Source organism: Alternaria burnsii (genome assembly GCF_013036055.1).
Source record: "Alternaria burnsii strain CBS107.38 chromosome Unknown 740, whole genome shotgun sequence".
Taxonomy (NCBI): domain Eukaryota; kingdom Fungi; phylum Ascomycota; class Dothideomycetes; order Pleosporales; family Pleosporaceae; genus Alternaria; species Alternaria burnsii.
In genome coordinates, this window is record NW_024066112.1 from 273,617 (window position 1) to 301,171 (window position 27,555).

General features: G+C 50.9%; 9 protein-coding genes across 9 annotated transcripts; 6 read left to right on the forward strand and 3 right to left on the reverse strand.

The window, feature by feature from the left end:
* Positions 1–212: 212 nt before the first annotated feature.
* GT037_004935 (vps9 domain-containing protein) lies at positions 213–7,355 on the forward strand (the record flags this gene model as incomplete). The annotated part of the gene is made up of 7 exons (XM_038929982.1): positions 213–318; positions 377–572; positions 625–1,030; positions 1,079–2,148; positions 2,695–2,935; positions 3,155–3,407; positions 3,463–7,355. The coding sequence occupies 7 exons, from the start codon at positions 213–215 to the stop codon at positions 7,353–7,355; spliced, it is 6,165 nt and encodes a 2,054-aa protein (XP_038786932.1).
* A 2,347-nt stretch (positions 7,356–9,702) lies between these two features.
* On the reverse strand, positions 9,703–11,517 carry GT037_004936 (uncharacterized protein; the record flags this gene model as incomplete). Its single annotated transcript, XM_038929983.1, has 2 exons — positions 9,703–11,171; positions 11,226–11,517. The coding sequence occupies 2 exons, from the start codon at positions 11,515–11,517 to the stop codon at positions 9,703–9,705; spliced, it is 1,761 nt and encodes a 586-aa protein (XP_038786933.1).
* Positions 11,518–11,939: 422 nt separating this feature from the next.
* GT037_004937 (uncharacterized protein) lies at positions 11,940–13,134 on the forward strand (the record flags this gene model as incomplete). The annotated part of the gene is made up of 5 exons (XM_038929984.1): positions 11,940–12,027; positions 12,082–12,497; positions 12,550–12,564; positions 12,739–12,962; positions 13,011–13,134. The coding sequence occupies 5 exons, from the start codon at positions 11,940–11,942 to the stop codon at positions 13,132–13,134; spliced, it is 867 nt and encodes a 288-aa protein (XP_038786934.1).
* A 196-nt stretch (positions 13,135–13,330) lies between these two features.
* On the forward strand, positions 13,331–13,531 carry GT037_004938 (maltose permease; the record flags this gene model as incomplete). The annotated part of the gene is made up of 1 exon (XM_038929985.1): positions 13,331–13,531. One exon carries the CDS (start codon positions 13,331–13,333, stop codon positions 13,529–13,531), a length of 201 nt encoding a protein of 66 aa, XP_038786935.1.
* Positions 13,532–13,859: 328 nt separating this feature from the next.
* GT037_004939 (arsenical-resistance protein) lies at positions 13,860–17,426 on the reverse strand (the record flags this gene model as incomplete). The annotated part of the gene is made up of 7 exons (XM_038929986.1): positions 13,860–14,027; positions 14,076–14,509; positions 14,971–15,550; positions 15,610–15,667; positions 16,178–16,815; positions 16,878–16,964; positions 17,016–17,426. 7 exons carry the CDS (start codon positions 17,424–17,426, stop codon positions 13,860–13,862), a joined length of 2,376 nt encoding a protein of 791 aa, XP_038786936.1.
* A 353-nt stretch (positions 17,427–17,779) lies between these two features.
* Positions 17,780–18,374, forward strand: GT037_004940 (uncharacterized protein; the record flags this gene model as incomplete). The annotated part of the gene is made up of 3 exons (XM_038929987.1): positions 17,780–17,956; positions 18,011–18,125; positions 18,190–18,374. The coding sequence occupies 3 exons, from the start codon at positions 17,780–17,782 to the stop codon at positions 18,372–18,374; spliced, it is 477 nt and encodes a 158-aa protein (XP_038786937.1).
* Positions 18,375–20,582: 2,208 nt separating this feature from the next.
* On the forward strand, positions 20,583–22,100 carry GT037_004941 (zn-ii 2cys6 regulatory protein; the record flags this gene model as incomplete). The annotated part of the gene is made up of 3 exons (XM_038929988.1): positions 20,583–20,747; positions 20,801–20,880; positions 20,930–22,100. 3 exons carry the CDS (start codon positions 20,583–20,585, stop codon positions 22,098–22,100), a joined length of 1,416 nt encoding a protein of 471 aa, XP_038786938.1.
* Positions 22,101–24,311: 2,211 nt separating this feature from the next.
* On the forward strand, positions 24,312–24,509 carry GT037_004942 (uncharacterized protein; the record flags this gene model as incomplete). The annotated part of the gene is made up of 1 exon (XM_038929989.1): positions 24,312–24,509. A coding segment is annotated over one exon (198 nt), but the record flags the coding sequence as incomplete, so codon positions are not given.
* A 1,322-nt stretch (positions 24,510–25,831) lies between these two features.
* Positions 25,832–26,866, reverse strand: GT037_004943 (fad nad-binding domain-containing protein; the record flags this gene model as incomplete). The annotated part of the gene is made up of 1 exon (XM_038929990.1): positions 25,832–26,866. The coding sequence occupies one exon, from the start codon at positions 26,864–26,866 to the stop codon at positions 25,832–25,834; it is 1,035 nt and encodes a 344-aa protein (XP_038786940.1).
* Positions 26,867–27,555: the final 689 nt, after the last annotated feature.

Consider the following 27,555-nt stretch of genomic DNA (forward strand, 5'->3'; position numbering starts at 1 on the left):
TGCTTGAATTAGTTCAATTTCAAGGCAGGTGGCCGTGCAGCAGGGCGTCCCGTGTCTTTGATGAAGCTCTAGCCCCAGTGTAGAGAAGCAGGAGTACTAGGCTAAAGCAAGGGACTGTAAAGCTCCTCGAGCTACGATGGAAATAAATAGTTGGGCATCCCACTGGTACTTTGGATCCAGTTGATCGACTCTGCACCAAACTTTCCGTCAAGATGGGTCGCTTCTCGTTGTTCGCTTCTCTGCTGTTGGCGACCAATGGTGTCTTGGGCGCCAAATGGATTGGTGAAGTCAAGAAGGTCGATGGTGTTGACTATCAATGTAAGCTACTGCCGCCTTTTGCTTCTTCTTCGAATGAATGCTGATCGTTTTATTCTAGGCAAATGCTACTCCGACAACGCTTGCTGGCCGACCAATGCAGACTGGGAGAAGCTCAACCAGACTGTCTCAGGCGCGCTTCAGCTTGCCATCCCACCCGGTGCTGTCTGCTACAAGAACTTTGAGAACGGCACCAGCGTATACGATGCGGCGAAGTGTGCGGACACTCAGGCCAACTGGGGCAACGAGCAATGGCTGTATGATCAACCCTCCCAAGGCATACAAAGGTCGATGCTAACGTAATGCTAGGACCGACCATCCCATCGCCGAGCTCTGGCCTCTCAAGACGAACAACACCTGTATGCCAACTGACGATCCATCAGGAACCTGTACACGTGGTTTCTATGGAAAGTATGTCATCATGGCAACTACAAAGCAACAGATCCGAGCTGGTGTCAAGTTCGCACGGGAGCGCAACCTCCGTCTGATCATCAGAAACACCGGTCACGACTTCATGGGTCGTTCCACCGGATACGGCGCACTCATCATCAACACTCACAGCTTCAAGGATGTCAAGTTTCTCAAGAAGTACACTGGGCCTGGTGACTGGACGGGCAGCGCGGCCATTGTCGGTGCTGGTGTACAAGGCCGTGAATTGTACAAGCAATGCTTTGCTCAGAGCCCCAAGGTGGTCATCGTTGGTGGAGAGTGCCCAGTATGTGTATCGATACGGACGTCTGAAACCATCACTAACATATCCTAGACTGTTGGCTGGGCCGGAGGTTACATTCAAGGAGGCGGCCATGGCCCTCTTTCCGGAATATACGGCATGGGCGCTGACAATGTCCTCTCGTTCGACGCCGTTACCGCTGAGGGTAAATTCGTGACCGCCAACGCAAAGGAGAACTCGGACCTCTTCTGGGCTCTTAAGGGTGGCGGCCCCAGCTCCTTTGCTGTTGTTATCTCCATCACTGTCAAGACCTTCCCGGAAGTCCCTGTCGCTGGCACGATCCTCAACATCAACTCCACGCACACCAATGACACTGAGCTGTTCGCCAAGGGTGTTCACATCTTCCACAACCTGGCCAACCACTACAGCGAGCATGGCATGTTCGTGTACTTTGAGCTTGGCCCTGGTCCTCAGCGCCTCCACATTGCACCTTTCGTTGGTCCCAACATGAACGAAGAACAGCTTGGAAAGGTCCTCGCCCCACTATACGAGCAGCTAGACGCGGCCAAAGTCCCTTACGACACCCACACTCGCGCCTTCCCTACCTTCTTCGAGTTCTACATCGACATGTTCGAAGACGAGCCCCCGAATCAACAATCCGTCGTCGGCGGCCGCCTCTTTACACAATCCGATATCAGCGCCCACGGCGACGAAATTGCCGACGCTCTCATCTACGCCGCCATGCCTGAGCCCACCCAACTCGGTTTCAACGTCGGCCACATTGTCAACCCCGGCCACGCTTATCCCAAGGTCGACAATGCTATTCATCCCACGTGGCGCAACGCCAGTAGCTTCGTCATTACGAACGTTTTGATGACAGGCAACGAGCCCTGGGACGTTAAGAAGGAACGCGAGAACTTCAACACCAATGTCCTGGGTAAGCGACTCCGGGATGTGAGTCCCGCTGGTGCGAGTTATGTGAACGAGGGTGATCTCAATGAGCCGAACTGGCAGGAAGCGTACTGGGGAAGCAATTACCCCAAGTTGTTGAAGATACGCCAGAAGTATGATCCCGAGGGTGTCTTCTTTACTGAGACGACGCCCGGTACGGAGAATTGGAGTGTTATGGACTATGGTACCAAGCTTTGTAAGAAGAGTACCAAGTAGACGTGAGTGTTTTTTTTTTCTCTTGTTCTTTTTCTTTTGATAGACTATTAGCGAATGATAGATAAAAGCACGTCGCTGAGTGCAGAAATACGATAATATCCGAACCTTCTTTTTGTGTTAGTGCTCGTATGTTTTGGTATGGGTTGCGACAAATTGTCGTTTGTGGTGTTGCGAGGGTTCCGCTAGAGGTCCCTGGGACCACACCTCATAAGCTAGAGATGTAGTGGTGACATGTACGAGCGCTTGTGCCTGTAATCAAGTAGTGCTTATCGCTGATAGCGTTTGTCTTGTGGACAATACGCGTACCCTGTATGGCAGCAATCGAGACACAGCGTGGCGTAGCGATGACTGCAACGCGCTTCGAGACCATCGACAAGCATTGTCGTCGATAATGACCTTGAAAAGCGCATACTCCAGAGCATTGACGCGCCTACCTGCATCCCCTGTGGATTTGTGCCGACGTGGCGTGGTGATACAAAGCTGGGGAAGAGCGGGAGCGATGACGAAAGAGTCGCGTTCAGCGCTAACCGAGCGCGGGCTAGCATCAGCTCACCTTCACAAGCCAATGGACCTGGAGCCTCTGATACCAGCCATCATCCCAATTGTTTGCGAGCCCTCTGCTGTCTATCGCCTGTTTGTGTATTAGCCCCGAAGCGTGCGCTCCTTCCGCTCCTTGCGCACCCGCCGTATACGCTCCCGTCGCTGTTCCTCGCCTCCGCCATCCATCGCATTCCGAATCATCGCACCAGGCTCCTATTCACGACAACAGCCACTTTGACGTCTGTACCAGATCGCGTGGCCGTCCTTGCCAATCTGCATGCTCTGCGCATGCCGAAACACCTCCAGACGATTGTTTATGTCGATTGAATGCCTCCCGTGCTGAATCCCTTCTTACGGGCCTTCTTCCGTAGTGCACTCCCCAGCCAGTGCCAGCCAGCCCAGCACCACGTACGATACATATCAATGTACAGGGAGATATAGAACTGACCCCGCATGACATAGGTCCTTCTCGTTCCTACCACCGAAGTCCTCCTCACATCGCGCGACAAGGAATCAAACACCTCGTACATCGACCTCAGCGGTTCCGAAGACTTCCTCGCAAGCCATGTGCTGCGCGTACCGGGCGGAGTGGGGCCGAACAATCACCCCAAGGACTCGGGTAGTTTCAGGGAAACGCGGGGGAAGGCGAAGCAGTTTACCACCGCAAATGGCCGGACGGTGATAGTCAAGGATGCCTTCATCTATAGCAACAAAGGTGCGCATACACGTCAGGTGTCACGGAATGGCTTACAAGTGCTGACATGATACAGGATTCAAGACACTCAACCAGGCGCAGCTCTTGAGCGATACCATTTTCTACCCCGACTCCTTCGATGCCCAGCCATGGCTCGTCTACTTTATATCGCGGCCCCTCATAGGCACCTTCGATGCGAACCCAATAATACCCGCTACACTTCAGCCCAAGCAGGATGCAGGACCAGGACCAGGACCAGGACCAGGACCAGGACCATCGGTCGCAGCGGGCCCATCTGGAGGCGCCAGCTCCTCCATGCCTCGGAAGAAGGAAGTCAAGTCCTTCAGCGACCTGTTGAACCACTTCCCAATGATTGCACGTCAAATGCAACCAGGGCTGGAGAGGCTGTTCAAGGAGTTTGGCAAGGAGCTTGAGAAGCCTTTGCCAGCGACACCATCACAGAGGTCGCGGCGATCATCCATGAGTTCACGAAGACGCGGGTCAGTGTCCTCAGGAGAGACGACGCCTTTCTCTTTACACAGCAGCATGTCACACGGCACGAATGGGTTTGTCTCAAATCTGGAGATTAGCGACGAAGAAGACCAAATGCGGAGGTCGCTAGAAACCGCAGTAACAGCGGCCATTGACCTCTTCCAGATGGTAGATAAGCAGCAACTATCTTTATTGGGCGCCACAACCGACTTGACGGGCCCCATCGTGGAGCGCATGATTGAACGATATATCGCCGAGCAAGTACACCACACAATCCTCTTCCCGCGAATACAAGAAATACGGCTCCTAGAAGACACCGACCTCGAGCGCCGCACGCGACAAATGGTGGACATTGATATATCGCAGGTCGGCATCGACATCGGCCATGGCCGCAAAGGCAAGCAAGAACTAGCTATACGACTTTCCAAGGCTGTCGACATGTTCAAGAAGATGGGTGTTGCGGGAAGTCCACAAGAGATGTTGGAAATACTTCTCAGCGTGCAGAAGCACATCACAATGCCGGATGAATCGCAAGAGAAGGTCATGACAAACGGAGAGCAGATGTCAGAGAAGCAAGATCATCTTCTTACCATCAACGCGGATACACTTGTGTCGTTGTTGCTCATAGTAGTGATAAGAGCGCCTGTACGGCATCTGCAGGCACGACTTTCATACATGCGACATTTCATCTTCATCGACGACGTCGAGAGCGGGGAGATGGGCTATGCGCTCAGCACATTCGAGGCTGTCCTTTCCTATCTGACGACAGACTCAGGCGGTCTGCGAAGAGCAAGCCGACGGAATCGGGCGTTGTGGCAGGCCACGAAATCTGGTGATCTCGAAACAATGCAGGGTATACTGGAGCCCGATCGCTCGTTCAATCCAGATCTGGATAGCTTCTCGGATGAGAGCGATACCCCACCGAGAAATCGTCAGCTCAGGTTTGCTGCAAGTTTATCAGATTTGCATTCTGTAGGAGGCACTACCTTGAATGGGGACGATGAATACTCATCACGACGGCGAAGCATATCTCGCGACAAGAGTGTGTATGAAGATGGTCCCCTGGCACACATATTCCCTTTCCAGCGCGCTCAAACACCACCACTACCTGGCAGACCGAAGATGAAGAAGAGGGTATCCATGGATACTAGGAGTATGTCGAGTGGCTCAGCACGATCGCTCCGATCTCGTACGACCCTTGATTCCCGGGTTAGCGCTATCGAAGGCGATGTTTCGATAGAAAGGCTTACCATGACACAAGGGCCCGATGGTGAATCGGTGATGATGATGGCGATTGAAAACAATCAAGATAAAGCACTGCAATACCTGCTTAGTCTTACCGAGTACTACACTCCCTCTTATGTCTTTGAAGACTACAACAACGAAGGCACCAATTTGTTGAGTGCAGCAATCCAACTGGGCCATACTAGAACGACAGACACGATTCTCAACTACATCCTGGACAACAGCCCCAGTCCCCAGGCACTGAAAGAATTTTTATCCAGACCAGACGCAAAGGGTAGATGCGTGGCACATTATCTCTTCAATCAACCTCGACTTATAGACCGCATCGGGCATCTTTTGCCCTGGCAGCTGAAAGACAAGAACGGCCAGACACCGGTCTTCGCTTTGGCTAGGGCATACGATCACGATGAGTACCACGACATGGTCGACAAAGCACTGCTCGCCGCGACTCATTATCAGGATGACGGACAACCATTACATCTTGACGAACACGTTGACAACAAGGGAAACAGCTTGCTACACATCATCACAGACCCTCAACTAGCAGCAAAGCTACTGTACCGCTGTGATTCCGATGCCAATGCGACAAACGATCGACAGTTCACACCACTCATGGTAGCTAGCAAATACGGCCGAACGGACATGGTGCGAGTGCTCTTCCAAGACCCCCGAGTAGACCTTTCTTACAGAGACGCCCGTGGCCTCACAGCCGTGGAACTTGCCAAAGACGACGACGTCCGAAACCGCATCGACGATCTGGTTCTCCTCTCGAACGAAGCCGGTCCAGACGGTCGCACAACGACAGTCGTTCGCTCCTTCTTTGTCGAAGACGGAACCGTCCGACTCGTTTTGAAATCTGGTGCGCCCAATGATAACAAGACCATTACCGTGACAACATGTCGTAGATCGTCGCAGGACTTTGAGAATCTTGCGAAATGGCTCGCACAAGAACATCCTGCGTCTTGGTTACCTGTCATACATAACCTAGCATCCCCTTACCTGATTCCGTCGAGACCTTCGCGGTCGATCCTGCGGGATATGCAGTTACGCCTCGATGCGTTTCTCAAAATCCTGCTGCGACATCCCACCTTCTCCACGCACGAAATGGTCTGGGAATTCTTCTTGGTGCCTGACATCGACTCGTCGATGCTAGCCGAGCGCTCCGCGCGGAAAGCCGAACTGCGTGTTGAGCGGTTGAGAGAAGAGTATGCGCCTATATACGACGTAAGGGAAGTGGAACTCTTTGTCCAGCATATGCGGGAAAATATCCGGGCGCTACATCATGCGTCAAGAAGTGTGCTGCGGCGCGCAAATAAAGTCCGGGCTAGCGCTAGTGATCTCAACGATGCAGCAAAGATATCGAACACGGCTATGCATTCGCTTACCTTCCTACCGGAAGTCCATCTCAAGGCACTGGACCGGTATACAGCGTGTTTAAAACAGAGCGACGCAAGTCCCATGTCAGGATTCTATTACTCCATGCACGCCATCTCCTCGACCATCACCGCCATCCTAACCGCCTTGTCCCGCCCTTCCACCATCATCACCCAAATGGCAACGACGCAGAAATCCATTGACCGCCACAACCTCTCTGTCCGCCGCAGCGACCGCTGGCCTCTGGGTCTGCTAGACGACGCTCGCTCCCGTGTCCAGCGCGATGCGCAGGACAAGATGGATAAGAGTAGAGGTGAATTGGAGGACTTGGGCCGCGAACTCCGGTACACGCAGCAGGTTGTTGCGCAGGAGTTGGCGAGCTGGCAGGAGAATAGGGTCGAGACGGGGAAGAATGCGCTGAGGGAGTTGGCGAGGAAGATGGTGGTTGTGGAGCGGGCGAGGTTGGAGAGTATGAGGAGGGCGGTTAGGGGGTTGGGGATTGGCGTCGAGAAGGTTGTTGACGTTGCCGAGAGTACATCACATCATCATCAACAACAACAACATCGGGGGATCATGGCGAATGGGGGGTTGGTCAATGGGTTTGCCGATCGTCATCATCATGATCATGGTATAGATGTCGCTGGGCCGCTTCCAACGGTCGAGCAGGGCAGGTTCCACGATGTTACGGATGAGGATGTTGAGGAGGGACCGGGTGCTGTCGAGGACTCGGAGGCGGAAGGCGTGGTTTTGTCGAATGGCGGGGTGGCTGCCGAGGAGGTGCCGCCTGCGGATGAACTTGCACAGGAGTCGATCATGTCGATGGGGGGACCGGGGGATCAAGCGGTGGGGTCTGTGTGATGAGTACGTTTTGTGCCATGTGTATTCGATTCCCATCTCGTCCTTTTTCGTTCTTCTTCTTCTTCTTCTTCTTTCTTGATATCTCCGTTTTTTTCTTCTTCTTCTCGTTGGCCGGATTCATCATAAATCTTCTTCAGGTAGACCGGGTGTGTACGATTGGATTAAGGGAATCGGGTATATGAATGTGCTGGTATGAGCAAAGACTCATGGGATGGTGGTGGAGGGTTGAGAAGGGTCTAATAGTAATGTTTACGACTGTGAATTCTGCACCATTTTTTGGCACCTGATGACGATTACATAGCCATTCTTACCTCTGGTAAGGATTTCTTTCTACTCCTCAGAGTACGGCTTGATGGTGAAGTAAGAGTGACTCAAAACATTGAAATGAGTGTTGCGTACGGCTGCGCAATGGTCTGTCTTCTATAGCACTCAAACCCAAGCCAGAAGCTGAACAGGTGCTGAAGGAATTCAACTATGCCTATAGCTTCTAATAGCGTATGACATGGGATTTTGCAGAGGAGCGCGATGCCCGAGAAGTCTAGGCCAATCACCAGATCATGCGAGACTTCCGTTAGAGACATGGGAGGTAAGTCGAGAAGACAGAGCATCAAGCATTTAGTTTTACCGTCAGATTAGGAGATAGAACTTCGTCGTTTCCATCTTTGTGACATGCATAAGAAGACCTTTATCTTGGTAGTTGATCTGAATTTTCATTTGTCGTTTGACAAATCAGTAGCTCATTTGCTTCACCGATAAACCAGGCCTGGGTTTCTGACCAAATCGAAGACGACTGCGCACTGAATTGTAATGCTCTTGTCTATTTCAGTCGTCTGCCACGGCGTATATAGCCATCTCGAGCATCTATCTGCCTTACAATGTTTACCGAGGCAAGTCGCACCATTCGCTCCAAAAGCGTGGAATGCCTCGACATGGATGCCTCGTCTCGTGGCAGAAGATACCGAGCGCATAGATCGTCTCGCCTAAGCAGCCTGGCACGTTGATAGGGTCCCCTGTTTATCGATGCGAGTACGAGTGCGGCACCGAGGAAGGGCACAGGCCAAGTGGGGCGCCTTTGCGTCAAAAGGGGAAATGTATTCCGCTTGGCAATTTCATGGGCTGAAGAAGGCGTGATCTCGCTCAAGGTTCCACAAGATGAGTCCGTCGGGCCTGGAGTCTGACTGTTCTCTGAGTCGAGGAAGAAGAGATTTTTCTGTGTGCTATATGGCGTGATTTGTGGTGGGTACAGAAGATTGAGGCCAAGCATCGATAGGGGGAGGTATGGGCCGTACACGATATGTCACGGATTCGCTAATAGTTCGGTTCCGAATTTGTTATTATGTCATATTTCATCCCGTCAGCTGTTAACCCCGAATTCCCTAGCTTCGTGTGCAGCACTCCCACTAGAAAGCTCACATTAGTAGATAGAATCTAAGAGGGCTCGAAGACCACGTGGAGCCGCCGCTAGGGGATTGAGACATACATTAGTCCAGGCCTTGCAGATCCCGGGAGCAGTGTTTGTGCTTCCCGCTTCAGTGCGTCCTACATATTGACCAACGCCGCATTCCGCGGTTGGCAATCTACATTCGCGGGATGGACCTGAGGTTTTGCTAATGAGGCGACAACCTGAGTTGGGTCTGAATTGCGGTGCAGGGGTAGCGACGACAGGAGACGCGAGTACAGTCAAAGCGGCCACTAAGCCGATGATGTTGAAAGAAACCATAGTTGAACCCTAGGTCGTAGAACAGAGTGGTAATATTGATTTGAAATATGGTTGTGCTACAGAACTCTGGGAACACATGTTGACAACTTATATAGATCTGTTGTGCGAAATTGTGCCGGCCTGCTTTTGAAAGAGTGATCGTGTTTACGGTATAATTACGGTGTTTGCGATGTTTCTTCGGGCCACTGTGCAAACCGAGAGATGCAGCGTCTAGTAGAGTCGTGATACAGTTGGGGTCTGCCTATGTATTCTTTTCAACCTTTAATAAGGCCAATCGAAGTGAAGACTTTGTCTTCAATGCACAGAGCTTCGTTATGACGGCGGTTTTGAGTTTAGAGTACCAAAGTAGGTGCATGACGCTTCAAACGGCGGCGGAGTGATAGTTTGGAACCCACTCCGCCCTTAGCTCACGTACATGTCAGCGTAGATCCACTCCGCCTAGGGCCAAGCCGGCGAAGCTATCTAGGCGCCGCCATAGTTAGGGTCGTACATCAATGTAATGCGGGCGCTCGTTTTGGTCCGAGCCTTCTTTGCTTGCCCCATCATGGGTATCGATCAACTAGAAATACTATACGCCATACGTGCGCCTTGCGCCATCGCTTGAAAAGACAAAAGTAACATGTCCCGCTAACCTCTGACTTCAAAATCTCGAAATGTGACCTTTTGGTCCGTTACGTCGCTTCCACTGTCACAGTCGTCACGCGGGCTATTACTCGGACTCGCATTGCGGTCCCTGAGTGCAAAGATGCCCATGATCGTGCCTGTAAAATCCCGTGCACTCAGCATAGTCGTATCCACCATGTCGACTTGCTTCCATCGTCGGTCATGGTCGGGGTCGCGGAACTCGAGTGCGTAACGCTCTTCGCCAGCGATGATACGGAGGTCTACAGCTGTGGATGAACGCGAGACGGGCTCTGGGTATGATGCTGTGTATTCGTAATCGTTGGACGCGTCAACAAAGTGGACGTGGATGAGACGGGTGGACAGGGCGACGGAAATACTAGCGTGGCGCAGGGGATCTTTGTATACAGTTAATCCACCTATCGCGTTTGAATGAGTGGCCTCGTTATCGAGGAGTACAGTCGTTGCAGCAATGGCGTTTACGCTTCGTTGACGGCGGGCCAGTAAAGCGAGAGGCGCTGATGCCGCGGAGAGTGTTGAAGTATGGGGTGTGAGCGCTATTGAGCCGGATTTCTTGTAGGGACTCCGCAGTGGCTTATGCAGGTATAAATCGTCCAGGTGGGGGTTTACTAATCGCGATTTCTTGATCAGCTGTGCCGCAGCGAAACCTAATTGTACTGTGCGCGGTGTGCTGAACGACATTTGTGGCTGCTCAATGAGGGGCCATCCATCTTTTGGCCATTCTACTGTTGTGAGAAAGGTTTCGCGCCCCATTGGTGCCTTGTCCTGGTCTCCCTGTACACCCAAGACTGCTGCCCACCAGTCCCCGTTCATGTCTTGGAAGATTTCTCCGTGGCCAATATTTTGCACGTATTCATTCCTGCCATCCGCAGTCATGATGGGATTATTTGGACAAGATTCATACGGTCCCCAGATATTTCTTGAGCGTGCCATGGACAGCATGTGATGTTCGAAGGTTCCGCCTTCAGCCACTAGTAAATAATACCAACCATCCTTTTTGTAAATGTGTGGACCCTCGGTATCTCGTTTAGCAAAGCCGCCCCAAATCTCACGCGTTTCAGATAGTGCGGATCCGCTTCTGACGTCAATTTCAAACTGCTTGATCGTGCAACTTGGCTGTTTCATGCGATCCATCATCCATGAGCCCTGGATATACGCGCGGCCATCATCGTCGAAAAAAAGTGAAGGATGGATGCCGTGAAAATCAAATGGTATTGCGTCGCTCCAGTTGTCTGACCAGATGTCGTCAGTTGTTATTAGAAAATTGTCGGTTTGCCAGTTGTCCTTTCCGTGGTAGCAGTTTGTGCAGGCGATGTAGAAAGTGCCGTTGTGATGTCGGATAGTGGGTGCAAGTAGTCCTCCAGATGCTACCATCACGTTGCCATCATCGAGAGGTATCGCAGATGTAGTCGCATTATGCAGATCGAGTTGTGTGGATCTGTTGATTGCATTCCCTTGGAAGCCTCAGCCAGCGCTCATGCTAGGACAGTGCGAAGAAGCAGACGAACCGATATGCCTCCAGTCTTGCAGATTTGTGGACGCATAGATTGGGATACCAGGGAATAAATGGAAGGAAGCAGTCGCAAGATAATAGATGCCGTCTACAAGAACGACAGAAGGGTCCGGCGCAAATCCAGGTATTATCGGGTTGCTGAACATTGCTTTTTGGTTTTCCTGTGTATGATGAATATGGTGTAGGTCAAGGAACTTGAGGGAGACGGCGAAACGAACCAGATCGGGTCGAGCAATGTAGCTCGAGCCGATTATAGTCGGTCTCCATCGCTCCGAAGTTGTTGTCATGCTATATTACTCCATGGAGAAATTCCTTTACGCGTATCGCGATTCTGTTTCGCCACGGAGAAATGTGAGGCGCTTAACCTACCGTGGTGCGGAGCCCGGCGCCGCCAGCCAATTGTACCACATGGCTAAACTTCCGCCGTCCACGATCCCAGTCATGGGGCTGTTACCACGTGCTCGGTAACAGATGCCCATGATTCGAGGTTTTACCATTTCGCCGTGGAGAATTACAGTCTACCCCAGACTATGCCATGAGGTCAAACAAGCATCCCCCCCGCGTTGTTATAAGTACTGTGGCAGCAATTAGTGTGAAAACGGAGTTCAAATCTATCAACCGGCTCCAAGAAGTCTAATATTCATCATTCGACTACACAAGTATTATGCATCGATGGAAGGGTTGATAGAAAAGACCGTCCATGGTCAAGATGCCCAAATTCATGTCGTTGACCATCGAACCAACCATCAGAGCCCAGGTTTTAGTGATCTTTGGCAACAGAAGCGAATACCAGCATGGTGTATCTCGAGCATATCTTTGCACTCATCATCTATCTAACTGTCGTGAATTAGGCCTGTTTGTCTTCCTCCTTCCTGTGAACTTTGGGTTTGGACTTGCTCTGATCGGCAACACCATGGCAAGTCCTGCATTTCTCGATCGATTTGGTCAAGAGACAGCCACAGGTGCCATTGGGATAAGCGCACGCGATCAGCAAGTGTTGAACGCTGCTACGATAATTGGCATTTTCGTGGCTGCCTTTGCTGCTGGCTTCATTGCAGACAAGATTGGTCGTCGCAAGGTAGTCCTTGTTGGTTGCTTACTTTGCATCGTCGGGATGTTCGTTCAGGGGTTCGCAAACTCTATCATGATGGTCTTTGAGGCGAAACTCATCAGCACACTTGGGTACGGCTTGGGCCATGCACTTTGTCCTGTATGCGTTGCAGAGATCGTACCCGACAATTTGCGAGAGATATGCTTGACCTTGGTGGTGAGTTGACTGAGCTTACTTGATTGCTTAGCAACGCCACTGACCCTCCCAGAGTACTATGATCGTGGTAAGCTAGTGGTCCTGCGCACTTGTTGGCTATGGTGGATCGTTCATCAACAATGATTGGGGATGGCGCATGCCTATCCTCTCGCAGCTGCTACCCCCGATTCTGATGGTCGTCCTAGGCACGATACTTCTTCCTGGATCGCCTTCGTGGTGAATCCTTCACGGACAGCATGAGAAAGCCATCGCGGCCCTCCGTAAACTCAACGGCCCAAATTACGATGCTGCCGCGGCCGTCGCGGTGCTAGAGGCGGCAGTTCAGAGAGAGCCCACACTACAATCCGAAAGTGCGTCGTACCTCGAATGCTTGAAGGGTGTGAATCTGCGCCGCACTTTGATCGTGTGTCTCGTATACATTGCCCAGCAGTTCGTGGGCGCCAACTTCGCCCAGGGATATCTGCCGTACGTATCATGACGAGACACTTGAGTCCGGATGCTGACGTGCTTAAGGTGTTACTTCATACAAGCTGGAGTCAAAAATCCAGTGGGTATCGCGCAAATTAGCTATACGATTCAGCTGGTTGACAACATCGTTCCCTGTTCCTCGTCGATCGTATCGGTCGCAGACCGATAATTGTATATGTTACAATCGCGATCACTTGCTTGCTCCTTCTCATTGGCGGTCTTGGAACACTGGAGAACAATCGCACTGCTCTTCAAGCTGTTGTCGGCTTCATGTCTTTCCGGGGTTTCTTGTTCCAACTGACGCTTGGCGCGGTGGCGAGACTCCAACTGCTCGCCTACGACAGAAGACATACTCGATCAACGTTATGTCAAACACGGCCGCAGCCTGTCTCGTAACCCAGCTTGTACCCATCTTGATCAACCCCAGTAACGCGAACCTCGGCGCAAAGGCTGCCTACGTCTTCTTCGCTCCTTCAGTACCGTTATCTATCTACATGTATTTTTGCTTCCCTCAGATGAAGGGTCGTAGCTATCTAGAGCTAAAGAAGAGATTTCAAGAACTTTAAGTGTGAGATGGTGGTCGCGACAATCGCAGAAGACGATGACCTAGAGAAGCCAGTAGCGATCGTTCTTGATGAGGATCTATCGAAGGTCTGAAATAGATCTGTATCGAAGCGAACATCAGAGTACTAGAGCTGTTAAAGGGTTTCCCTTTACTGAACTCAGCAAGACATATTGGCTCTTCAGATCGTACCCATGACATCTCAACCATCTTAGTGGCAAAGCGATACATCTTTGTCATCTCGTCCACTCGTTTGTGGTTCGAACATGACAATCAATCACAATTCCTTCATCTTCAACGATGAAAATCACAGCCATCGCGATGCATCCTGCTCAGAATCCACGGTTGAAATCGAGCTCTTCGGAGACGCGAGAATCCAGTCTCGAGAGGACATCTAAAAGGGTGAAGAACAACGATTTGGCACGTTCGGTTAGTGCTAGGTTGTGACTTTGCTGGATTAGTTCAAGGAGAGTCACTCCTATTCTTCGAATCTTTTCTACCTGCAAAGCTGTCAGCAGATGTACTTCAAGACGCATATCATAACATACACATGTCTCCCCATTCACTTGGAGAGACTCGATAGAGACCTCTGATAGTACTCTGACCATGTCACTAGCGATGTCGAGCCTCCTCAATGCAAGCGAGTATGACGTCCCACTAACGCCAAGATGTTCGGATATTCCTGTTTCATAGAACCTCTGGAGAAGAACCATCTTCAAACAATAATAAGTCACACACAGGTTCGTTCTTTGGATATCAAAGGCTCGTTGAATCCGCGTCGATGTCGGCGAATCAGGATCTACTGTCTCAGGTACCTTGATGTCAAATCGGCAATGATCAATCATGGCAATAAAGTCAAGATAATCAGTGATGACGACTTCATGAGACGGACCGACCAAGGCAGATCGATCCTCGACGCCTTCGTTCCAGATTTCCAAGGAGTCGAATTTTATGATGATGCTCGACGCTTTTGTCCACAGGTCTTGACAGAGGTCATATCCCTGTCTGACCACGCTCTCTATGTCGAGAGCGCTCGGAGTGCTTGAATAATCCAGTAAAGGTACATCAGGCAAAGATCCACGCCAGTACATTGTGGTGACTTTAGCTCCTAGACACGCGCGGTGAAGCGAGATTGGACGCCCGTTTAAGATCGCCGCAGACCTGTCAGCAGTATGGATCTGCCAGAATATGCTTCTGAGGAGACGTTCCTCGAGCGGATCAAGATTCTGATAGGAGGTCTCATCGTAAAGCCGCATTTCTTGTGCGAAACGTATAGCCTCTCCAAGTACATGCCAAGAGACGCGCGTTTTGCCAACGGCATGTAAGGCGTTCGAAAGATAGTATCTCGTGACTAGAGAGATATAGTCTAGATGCTCAATATCTTTGAGAGCAGTATCAAGTCAGCTCGTAGCCTGTGCGTGCCGTATAGATTGTTCCACCAACCGTAATCTTCGTGCGACTTCAGCGTTTCTCGCGATGCAGTAAGAAATTGACGTCCAATTTGTTCTCGCATTGGAAAAACCGAGACAGGCAATGTGAGAGCCGTAACAGCGCACAATGCTGTTAAAAGTGTGCGACTGCGTAACACTGCCATATCCTCACCACCGTTACCTCGCAATAAGGGTACCAAGGCACGGATTGATGGTTCATGGACGGTGGGCGATATGGGAAAGAGGTAGTTCATGTACAACGTGATACATTGGTCTGCGATGCCGTGCAGCGCAAGGTCGGGTTGTTGGTGTACTTGGGACGAGGGCTGTAAGTTCCTCGCCGCTGACGAAGGAGCACCTGTAAGTGACACCTGCAGATCATACGATCTGAAAGTTGTGTTGCTCAGACGCGCATCGCTTTGATGGACTGTCGCACCGGCTTGTCGCATGGATTCGCCATCTGAAACCCTGAAAGTTGGCTGTGTAGTAACGTTCCGCTTGCGCTTTGGTCCCCTCTTCTGGGGTGCTATGTTATAAACGCACTCGAGGCGTGATATGCGGCAATTCGCGCATGGTGTTGACAATGCATCACACTAACGAGGTCAGCAAAGCGTTGAGTACGTATCGTCTTATGTCTTCTGCAATGTCTTACTCTGACTTTGCGACGCTTGCACGCGTCGCAAGCTCTTTTCGCGACTGGCGCCGAGGGCCTGGTGTTCACAGCATCAGAGGTTGAATCGCCCCGTGAGTTGTCGGAAGACGCGTGAAGTGTTGACATAGGGTACGTTGCCGCTCGCAAACGATGAGATGCCCGACCTATAGAGTGCAGAGTCGCGTGGTAAATCTCCGTGGAGAAATCAAGATTGGTCTTAGCCTCGGTAAAGCTCGAGTGCTAGCCACAAACGGATGTAGCGCATGGCTACTTCAGTCTCCCTCGTTTGATGATGCGCATGGCTTGTATTCTGCTCCAGCAAAGCCAAATCTGTATTCTGAGCTGTGTCAACTGATACCAATTATCTCAAGCTGTGGGTAATAAACTTAGCTGGGAAAGAAGAAACAGGTGTCACGAGGTGGCAGTCTGAGATGATAACAACATCTCACACGGCTCAAGCGGCGGGCGAATGGTCGAAACGTTATGTATAAGACAAGCTATAATTCAGATGAGATAACATATGAAGACAATGTTAACTATTGCAAATCAGGCCTTCTTCCACGCCCACCTCCTACCCATCCACTTTACCAGATACACCAAGCCGATCAGCACAGGAACTTCAATGAGAGGTCCTACTGTGGCGGCAAGTGCCTGGTCGCTATTGGGGCCATATGTCGCGACGGCAACAGCGATAGCAAGCTCAAAGTTGTTACTCGCAGCCGTGAAACTCTGGGTTGCTCCCAACTTGTATCCATACCCAAGCTTATTGCACACGAAGAGTGTGAAGAAGAAGATGGCAACGAAGTATACCATCAGGGGTGCGGCGGTTCGAACGACGGAGACGATTTGATGAATGACCTGTTTTCCTTGAGAGGCGAAGAGAACGAGAATGGTGTAGAGGAGGCCGACGAGTGACCATGGGGCAAGCCACTTGAGGAACACCTGGTCATACCACTTCGCACCTGCCAGCTTGCGAAACAAAAGGCGTGTCAGAATCGCAGCTCCAAGAGGTACACCGAGGAACACGGCGACACTCGTGGCGACTGTTTCGTAGGAGACAGCGACGGTGCCAGTCTCGCGGCTGATGACCTTGATGAAGAGGATTGCGAGGGGCGCATAAAGTATCATTTGGAGAATAGAGTTGACTGCTACCAAAATGGCACAGTATTCATCGTCGCCGCCTGCAAGCCCGTTCCAGATAAGGACCTGAAAGCAGGTGTCAGTAAGAGGAAAACGAAAGGGAAGATTCTGAACGTTAACAAGCATACCATGGCAATGCATCGTGCCAACCCAACCAGTATCAATCCTATTCGCAGGTCGCTCTGATCAGGAAGAAATGCCCACGCAAGACCGAGCTAGCTTGAGTCAGTGTAATACCAGCAAGAAAGGTTTGGATGAATGCCTACCATGAGCAGTGGGGCGATAACCCAGTTCATGACAATACTGAAAACGATCTGCACCCAGAGTGCGCGAGTGCGGAAAAGATGGTGTAAAGTCTCGTAGCGCACTTTGCACAAGATGGGATACATCATAACTAGTAGACCTATGGCAATAGGTATGGATACCCCAACGAATTTGCCCTTTTGAAGCGCTGGCCCGATTTCTTCGACGAAATTACCGAGAAGAATGCCCACCGCCATGGCGAGAAGGATCCAAAGTGCGAGGAAACGATCGAGATATCCTAGCCCTTTGATCACTGAGACGTGGTTCGGTGCTGCTTGTTCTTGGATTGGCAGAATCTCCAGATCGGTGCCTTTGTCGGATGAGAGAGTCTGAGTTGGATTGGGCTGCGGCCCTTGATCTGATGATGAAGACATGGTCTTGTGTTTGCGCTTGTACGATAGGATATCTCGGGGCTGTGATTATTGAGGAATAAAGGTACTGGTGCTGGATAGAAAGCACCTGTATTTTATGTATGCCATTGTGAATTTCGATGGCATATCGATTAGCATTGCTCCAATGATCCTCCAGCAGTGACATACCAGGGAAGATGTAGGGCATAGTATACACCGCAGGGGCTAATTTGACCCAGGGATGGACCAATCATCGCCCACCGGTGACTCACTAGATATCTCAACGCCAACACATGGTAAGGTCACTAATCCACAACTGCTTTCAAATGTTGCGAAAAATTGCAATTGCTTGCAAATCCTCGGGGAGATCTCGAAGAATGGCCACCTCCACCACGAACAGTTTCTCATCCTCACCATGGCATGCAGCCTACCCAGCGCCCACAAGCACGCCTACTCTCATTCGCCGAGAAGAAGTTCTGAAGATGATGAAGCAAAACACAGATTCTTCTAGAAGGGACTTTGTTCTTGTCGACTTGCGTCGCAATGATTACGAGGTGACGTTGATCTTCGCCCACACGCTTTATTCTGAGACTAATCAGTTGAAATAGGGTGGCACTATTCGTGGTGCCATAAACCTTCCTGCGCAAAGCTTGTACCCTACCATACCCACACTCTATCATCTCTTCAAAGATGCAGGTCGAAGGAAGATAATCTGGTACTGCTGTAAGGCCACTCCTGTGCGATAGCAACTACACTTGCAGCAGCGCTAAGTATTATCGCAATGCAGCTTCTTCAAAAGGACGTGGTACCCGTGCCGCAGGTTGGTTCGCCGACCATGTAGCGAATCAAGGAGATGCGCAGATGGAGAGCCTCGTGCTTCTTGATGGCGTTAAAGGATGGGCAACGGCTGGCGATGAGTACGTGCAGTCGATGATTGCATATGACGCCAGCGTCTGGTCGGCAAAACAGTAGTCGTTGCTCGCTGTAGCTTGCATACCAGTGAATTGTGAAGCCGAGTAGGAAAATAGTGCAATTGGAGCCCAAGTAGAAAGAAGGCCGGTGGTCGTGAAACACGGTCTGAGTTGCGGTCGCATGCGGCAGTCCTGCTCATGTCGCTCTCTAACCAAAGACGTTGAAAAGCCCGTTGGCATCCCATTAATCTCTTCGCTGTCCGACCTCGAAGCCACTGAACTCAAATTCGAGCATGTGTTCTTCATTCCTGATGTCGCTATGCCCTTGTCTGGAGCGAGGGCCAGAATTCAATAGCTGGTCGTGTTGGATAGGATCATGCATTGCCTGCCACTTTGCGCATCACTTGACAGTGACATGTTGGAGACTCATGGTCTCGCCATCATCATGCAGTGTAGTCTACTATGTCGGGGAGTATTTCGTGTTTCAGGTTTGAGAATCATATCATTCGGGTGGTTCAACATTGAGCGATATGAAGTCGGGGTGCGCCTTGTCCTTTGGCTTGTTAATCCAGATTTGGCTATGCGTGGGTTGGATGCCGTTCCGCTAATGAAGTGGTTGGACTCTAGATTGTAAAACGTGTTGTAGATTGCGAACGCTTCCAGGTCACTAGGTGCATATTCGCTGTTGAAATAGGGGGTGAAGCGACAGCCAATGTGACCCCGCATTACGCAGCGATGAAGCTAGCGCGGGCGGTTATCTCCTGCTGCCGTCCCCAATCTTGTGGTTCACCTACTTGCACCTACGTCTGCGCCCCAACACGGCGCACTCACGACATGCTGTTTTCCGCCCCTCTTCTTCGTGGCATTTGATTATCGAGAGCTCTCTGCATGGGGTTGATGTTGTCGCCACTGCCGCTGCCGCTGCCGCGCTGCCTACATCGCAGCCTCGACGGGACAATTCGGCTTACTGTTTCGCTTAGCTTTATTTGTGCCTGAGGCTGAGCGTATCAAGGTAGACAGTACATGTATCGCATTGCATCCATGCGTGTTACCTCTTGACGAAGTCGTAGCACAAGTCTGCAAGCCTCGAGACCAGGATACCGCGAGATGGGCGGCTGCGCAGTGCACGGGCGATCCTTGTGATCTATGATCGGCCCGCATCAGCCCAGCTCCGGGGAACGTCTCGGATCGAATGCAGGAGCCGAATGCATCCAATGGCCATACAGTGCTAGAGAGCAAGTTCAACCAAAGATGGCGTTCTGGGTTTCCCGCAGCATCTGACCCGTGCTACGAACCATGTCCGCCGCCTTTCTATGGCTCCACAGCAGCGTGCTACTTGTCCTACAATACACTCAGCCCTAGGAAAGACTGAAGACTGCCTGACACGCTATTGTGTACCATACACACCGAAGATCTCACTGTCACGTCACTATATCAAGCATGCGAGGCTTAGTCTGCGCCGTACCAGAAACTGTCAAGCGTCGTTCTTTTTGTGTAGCAAGCCCGAACACGGCAAGTCAGCGCTAGGAAACCCCACGCACAGAGAAGTTGTCTGCATATCGTTTGCAGGGCTCTGATGACTGAAAAGCTAGGTATTGCAATCCTGAACCAATGCCGCTGCAAGACGCAGAAAGAGCGTACCCCAAAGGTGGGTCATTGGTACAGCCCTCGTGGATTTCTCCGTTTAATGCGGCTAGCCTTTCACTTACAACCGCAGCCCCAGATCACCGAGCCTCATCGTGTACCGACCATGCGGCACGGTAGCTGGTATGATCTCTTCCCTCGAGCAATTGTTGTGCTCAGTAGCAAACCCTCCTACTACGCCATATTGGCCACATGAGTTTGCGAACGACCTGTTCGGCGAAGCTTTTGATACGTTTTATTGGGGTAAAAGGCCTTATACTGGTACTAGCGAGCACGACTGCGCTCATGTGGTTCCGTAACCTACCTAACGCGCTAGGCTTGATGGAGCATGATGTAAGTTCGCCGGTAAGCCTTAGCCCCCATGTGCCATCCAGAGCACGTCCGTCTGCAATGGCTGCAGCATTCCCTGTCCCTGCCATCCAAGTCTCAGCTCAACGCCCAGTCTAGCTTGACAGCCACATGCAGCACAGATACGTCCACTGCACCATGATACCAACTGCGATCATTCCTAAATCCAACCTAGTTCAGACCGGAGCTCTCTTGTTGTTGTTCATTCTATATAATACATCTTTCTTCATGCCTGCTTGTGAGCTTCATCCCGCGGCCACACCATCTGTCATACACAATGTTCCACGCCTCTACTCAAGCATTTCCACCTCGTCAGTCACGATCACCGCCGATAGATGACATGGTCGCTGGACCTGAAATCACCATCATGTCTAATGGTTTGAATGGGGTGTCAAAAGCTCGGAAGATGAGAGCTTCTTGTGACGCCTGCTCCCGTGCTAAGGTATCCACTCTACATTTTGGCAAAGTGACAATGTTTTCTGACACCGATTGCAGGTCAAATGCGACAAAGTTCGACCGACATGCCACCGATGCGGCACTATGAGCATGTGTTGCAACTACTCACCTTCCATGAGGTATGTCAACTATATTTTCCACTCGAAGCTCGAGCTCACGCATTCTCAGATTGGGAAAACCGCGCAAGAACAGAAACTTCGATGGATCGATTAAGCGCGATATATCGCCCGCAGGCTCCTATGCACCTCTTGGAGCCAGAGTGGATCTGCTTCCACGTACTACATCATACACGTATGAAAGTTCACCGGAGCCTACTGACCCCTTCTATTTCGGTCCTCGTACCCCAGAATACCACTACCAGGATGCATCCGTGGGGAACACATTCGATGGTAGCCAATCCTCCAGATCTTCAGAAGGTATCAGCTCGCACTCAAACATCTGGCCGAGCGGTGAACAAATGCTATTTGCACATCAAGCGGAGATGTTTGCTCCCGTACCACAGTATCCTCCATCACATGCGGCTTTCCATGGACATACCCGATCAACCAGCGTGCAAAGTCAGCCTGAGATGCTGGCATCACTTGATCGAACGCAAACCTCGGCAGCTTTTGGTACTCAGTTTCTCGATGTGCTAGGACCAGATGACGCACACCAAGAGAAGATAATGGCTTCGCCGCCGTCCATGATATCTCTCCCTCTACCGACACCACCAGCTTCCCACATTCTCATGAGGCACGATTGTACCCAATTCGCCTTCCAGATACTATGCAGCCTATATGCTCCGCCTGAGACTCAGTCTACTGCTGGAGACTCCAACTCACTCGATAGTCTCCCTACATCGGGGTCAGTACTTTCAACCAACACAGCGGCAGTGGACAGACTCCACACGCTCCTGAGTTGCGAATGCTCATCGAACCCCCACTACTCAACCACGATCAATCTAATCATCATGAAGATACTATCTTGGTATCAAGCGATTGCTGGTGGTATTCAGCAAGACGGATGTTACTCCATGGAGACCCACGTAGATACCTTGTCCCCTCGACGTATGTTCAGTGGCCTCTTGAGCTCTGAACAAGAACATACCTATCGATCAAACCACATTCTGGCCGAGCTCTGCAGAGTGGAGAAGCTGATTGACAAGTTTTCTGAGCGCTACTGCAACCCGGCTAATGCCGCCGAGACAGGCATCCATTGCGGCGTCTACGTGGCCATGGAGAACTCGCTTCGAAGCTGCGTACGCGATACTTTTAGAACCACTATGTCAGCTGCGCCAGAGAACGTCAAGCGTCAGATGGCATCGCGAACCCAGAGCTGCTTACGCGTTAACACATTATGACCTACCTGGTTGCATCTTCAGCGATTTGTAATTCCTTGTATTAGATGAAAGAAATCCGCGCATGTACCCCACCAGCATATCTATCGGAAAGGCTCTAGCGATTGTCATTTCCTTGCATCGTCCTCAGCCGCACTTCCTTCATTCCCACCTTGTCTTCCGACAGCCTGCACGCACGCTCAGTTGCCAGTTTCTTTGCGGGCCTAGGCGTCCCAATAGAGCGGGTAGCGAGTAATGGTCGAAGGTTCCTCAGCGTGTCTTCATTGGTGTATTTGGAGTTTGTTGCTTACCATGAGCCGTGGCTCACTATCACGCATAATGGAGCATCTCTCAGCTGATTCGTTATGCGAGACCGCTTTGACAATCTCCGTTTGCGCATCTAGCTTCGGATCGCGTACATCATCTCACCTGTGCCCCACCTACTAATTGCGCTCAGCACTACACCCAATAATTACACATTTGCGAACTGCCCTCCACTAGCGGAGACAACAGCGAAGAAATTTTCACCGCATTAACGCTTATAGGCGAATGCTTTATACAAGTCTATCCTATACTTCCATCGATTCAATGGATAGGTACCATAAATCAGCGCTGCTGATATGGTTCTTATCCCGACTGAAGCCGAACATTCTCCATAAGCAAAACCAGGTATGTCGACTGCATCTCAATTGCGAGTCTATTACCCGTATCTCGGGTTCGCTTCTAAAACATGCGCATGGGGCACAAACAGGCTGCGCTGATTGATGAAGTCTGTGCATTACTGGGCGGGGCGCTTGGGATGACAGAACCCCTTTCTGTTGGTATCTCGCAAGATCGACATGGAGGACGATCGAGCAATTGTTAGCAATCATGAACGTGGTATGTTGGCTCCCTAGAGGCAACCCGTGACGGGTAGCTAATGTTGCGAACGTTCGTGATGTCAAGTGAGCATTTACGTTGTAGGCTCGAAGCACGAGCAAGTCAGTCAAGTCAAATCACTGCACAACCATCACCTATCACTCTAGCAACTCTTTTCTCGCATTCTTCAAGAATAAAGTTCGAAATCTCCACCACATCTCCCGCCCGCGCTTCCCGCCGAACACCCGCTCTTAACTCAAGCTCCCGCAGGATGCGTGGGAGGTTACGCGCCACCTAAACATAGGCGTGAGATAGCCTGCTGTCTTTTCACAAGTTTACACGCTTTCACCAATCGCGGAGGCGAGGACATGGGTGATTGTGTGGATCGCAGGAATGCAAGGATTGGCGGGGCCGTTCCTGTACCCGGTGTAGGGGTGGGGATTGGACTGGTGGCTTAGACACGCAGACGAACTAGTGCTGAGGCGCGTCAGCTATCGGTCCGGCTTAGCATGTTGTGAGGGTGCGGTGATTTGTATATCATGGGGAGAGGGTAGGTCAGAGGGTTGGTGTTCGCGATCTGGAATTGTTTTGGGAAGAATGAATCGAAGATGTTGGGCGGGCGAGCAACGGCGTGAAGCTATCCAGAGCCGGTTGTGATCGGTACGGGACTGTTGCGGCGGGCCGATGCCGCCCGGCACGCGCATAGCCACACGTACCTACATCTACCGACAGACTAGAGCGCCTAACGCCCATTTCTCCAATCCCTTAGGCCATCGTTTCCACCATGGATAAGACATATGACGCAACATGTTCTTTCCTCGTCGACCTACCTTGTCGCTTCTCTCACATCAGCCCCCGCCGACCATTACACCGGCACCCCGCTTCATTGGACGGGAGGCCTTGCAGAGTGATGCCCCAAAGCGGTGCGGGCACTGCCTACTTTGGCACATGAGCAGTGCAGGACCTGCCACAACCGGCTGGGCAAGGCGTTATGCGTGGGTGCTTACTGGTTAATTAGATTAACCGCATGTGTAGGATGTTTGCACAGCGGGAAAGATGATGGGCCAATAAGTTCTATAGATGGTTACAGGCAGGTTGACGAGTCACACGAAGCAACTCCGCCAGCCTCCGAACGGGTTTCTTTGCATGTTTGCAAATGCATCGCGGCGAAGCAAACGTCGATAGTTTACCACGAGCTTCAAACTTCCAAAACTGCTAATCGTGCGAAGGGACCCAGGTGTTTCAATCACTCCGCTGCGGTTTCTGGTCTTACTCAAACTTCCCCACTGTTCACTGAATTAGATCTCGGAGACTACTCCGCACGACGGCGTAGCGGCCCGCGCAAATACTTTGTTTCTGACTCATAGAGTTCATTAAACATCGCCCGTTAGGTGCCAGCTTTTGAAGCAACCAACGCACCCATCGAGATGCAGTATCGCCTCGCACGCATGTGTGGTAGCACGGGAGTCACCGCACTTTGAGCCATGTGGCTGTTTGTGCCATGGTGGTGCAAGCCCCGATCCAACGGTGTGGGATATCATCGGTGAGCAGAAAGCAGGGCGAAGGTACAAGTAGCAAGGAAGTAGCTTCCGCGGCGAGAGAACTAGGGATCTAGCAGTTCAGATACGTAGTTGGCGAACAAGCTGAGCATACCACACACTGATATCTCTGCTGACGTAGCGGCCGCATGGTTGGCTACGCAAAACGTTCATGATGACGCAGTGCTACGGACTATGTCAGGGTGAAAAAAAGTATACGAGCAAATTTCCCCGAAAGTGTGGTAAAATATATGAACACTCTCGATGATTCTTGCCAGATTAGTATGCTAACGTAAAATTAGCGGCCATTACCACTTTGTGAGAGACAAAATGGACATCTTTATGCTGATTCATGCTTCGATTACGCTGATAACGGTTTCTCACTTGTCAAAGCTGGCACGCACTCCTTCCCTCGCGTGCTCATGGCTGACGGCATCGGGCAAATCCTCCAACAGCTTCACACACCTCCACTCAGTATTATTGGAATCAACGAGAGGGATCTCAAACATGCGGCCTACGCTTTTACCGTGTATGTAATCTTTTTACTTCTGATGACGATCGGCAAACATCCAGAGTTGTTCCTTCCACCATGCTTCAGAAGCAAGTGCACCTATGTGGCACCCTCACTTCGAATGTGAATGGATGACACCCTTCTTGCGTAGTTGGTTGCGTAATACCTGTTCGGGTTCCACAAAGATCTATTCCTGGATACCTCATTCAACCCGCTGTGCAGTCAATGACATACCGTGAACACCCCCAAGCACTGCATTCTCTAGCAGAAAAGAAGTTCTCTAACGACGAATGCCTCACTGTCCTTTGATTCGAAGATGCATTCTGCGCTTCTGAGGCGTAGTTTCAGGTCACTCCAACGGGCGTTATGGAATGATCCCAATCTGACCAGTGCCATGATAAGCCAGGTCAGCAGGGCTAGTAACAATCGCAGCCCGATCATATTGGTACGATTCCTATACAGCACGAACATCAACATAAAACTAATATTACCATTGCACCTTTTTCTATTCCATGAGCGGAGACTTCGAAGAATCAAGGTAAAGCCACGCAGTACAAAAGCTTGGACGTAAGAATATTCAAAAGACTTTCAACCCGAAAGTTACGTTAGCGAGACAGTTGATCGACTACTCATATGCACATGGCATGACGGTCACTCCTCTTTGTAACCTACCCATACCTCATGCCAGTTCCACTCATCTGCCTGAATGGAGAACATACCTGTAAATTAGACAATTGCAATTGTGTAGATCGAGAAAACTGGAAATGCAGAGGGAGTAAAGATTACAGCATACAAACATGAATACCAGAATCTACTCTACCATATTCCCACGAGTGTCCAGCAACTTCTTACGCGATCACAGGCACCTTGTCTGCCTCCCCGACACCCGAATCGAACTTTCTAATGGCAATCTCCGCTTTCTCCTGTTGCATCTGCTGACCTGCGCCGGACGCGGCTTTCAGACCCTCGGCCATCGCTATCACTGCCTGCTTCATTACAACCATTGTATCGCCCGCGGCAAACACCCCTCTCACACTCGTCTCATTGAACTGACTCATCACCTTGATATGTCCACCGATAGCTGAGTTCACCGTCTCAATACCCAGCTGCTCGATAAGATGCTGTGATCTATTCACGGTGGCTGGGCGATGCACAATGAAGCCCACAGTCACTGGGTCACCTGTATCGAACTCGATAGTTACACCTTCCTCATGTGAGGGCCCGTTGTCAATCAGACGTACGATCTTGCGGGAGTCAATTTTCGCGCCAACGCCTCGGGCGACCTTCAGCGCTCGTTGGATAGGAGGGTCGTCCGCAATAGCGCCGTTACTGAAGATGGTAAGCCTGTCATCGAATGCTCTGGCCATCTGAATGAGATTTGTTTGTGATGGATGCTTGAACTCGAGGATACCGATAGGAGTGCCACGCTGCTCGAAGCCATCACATGCTAGACATTGGTAGATGTGATGTGGCCAGTTCTCCTTGTAACCCGGAATGTCTGGTAAAACATCCTTTGAACCGGTTGCGAGGATGAGCTTCTCCCCAAGGTAGGTCTTGTCGCTACTGTCGCGGACTTCAAAGCCGTCGTATTTTTCTTCCCCGATTTGCTTTTTGGTAGCATGAGTAATCTTGCTTTGTTGAAACCAGACAGTGTCGTATCGAGATTCAATTTGTTCCCGAGCAGTGCGACGAAAACTATGTGGGTCATAGTGGTCTCTACTGGCGATAGAGTGCATGTGCTTGATTCCCTCGTTACGGTATTCCTGGGAGTCAAACACTATTGCTGTGCCCCGAGTACGTGCGAAAAGCAGGGCGGCATTTAGTCCCGCAGGGCCTGCCCCAATGATCAGGAGATCCACCACGTGTGGTCGTAACGCAGCCATGGCTCTGGACTGAGATATACGCTTCGATAGATAGATGAGGCAGTTCTTGGGTTGTCGCTGTGTAGAAGAGAAGAGACGAAGAATGAGCGCAGATGTCTGATATCGCTGGCACTCCACCATCTTATAATTGATTGCTGCAGGCCTATCTTACTAGCGTTCAAGGTGCCCTGCACTCGCGCGTCATTAACAATACTACAGATTACTATAGTAGCCCTAGTGAAGACGTTTGCTAAGAAATCTTTACTCTTAGAGCACGTTACGAATCAGTCACAGGCCAAGGCTCTGGGCTAGTGTTGCTCGGTCTTATTTCGCTACAGAATAAGCCTCTAAGAGATGAGCTAGATCAACTTACTGCTAAGTGCATTTCGACAACGGATTAGTCAACTTTGGATTTGGCATCCTGACACAACCGCGTCCGCCGGAACCCGACTGCATATGTGCGGTTACAAGTTACCAGCACCATTGCTACTAATCAGCAAGAACCTCAAATCCACGACTCCTTCTTCAAACAATTATTCATGTTTCTGAACACAGTGTCCTCACGTGCGCTCTGATTGCAGTTCAACGGCCATGTGCAGTTTTTACTTTGCGCACGTTCGCATCGACCTGTTCGTGCCGTTACAAAACATCGTACTGGATGCCAACACACGTTTCATTTCTATTTTGTCGTTGACGCTGGCTCCAACAGG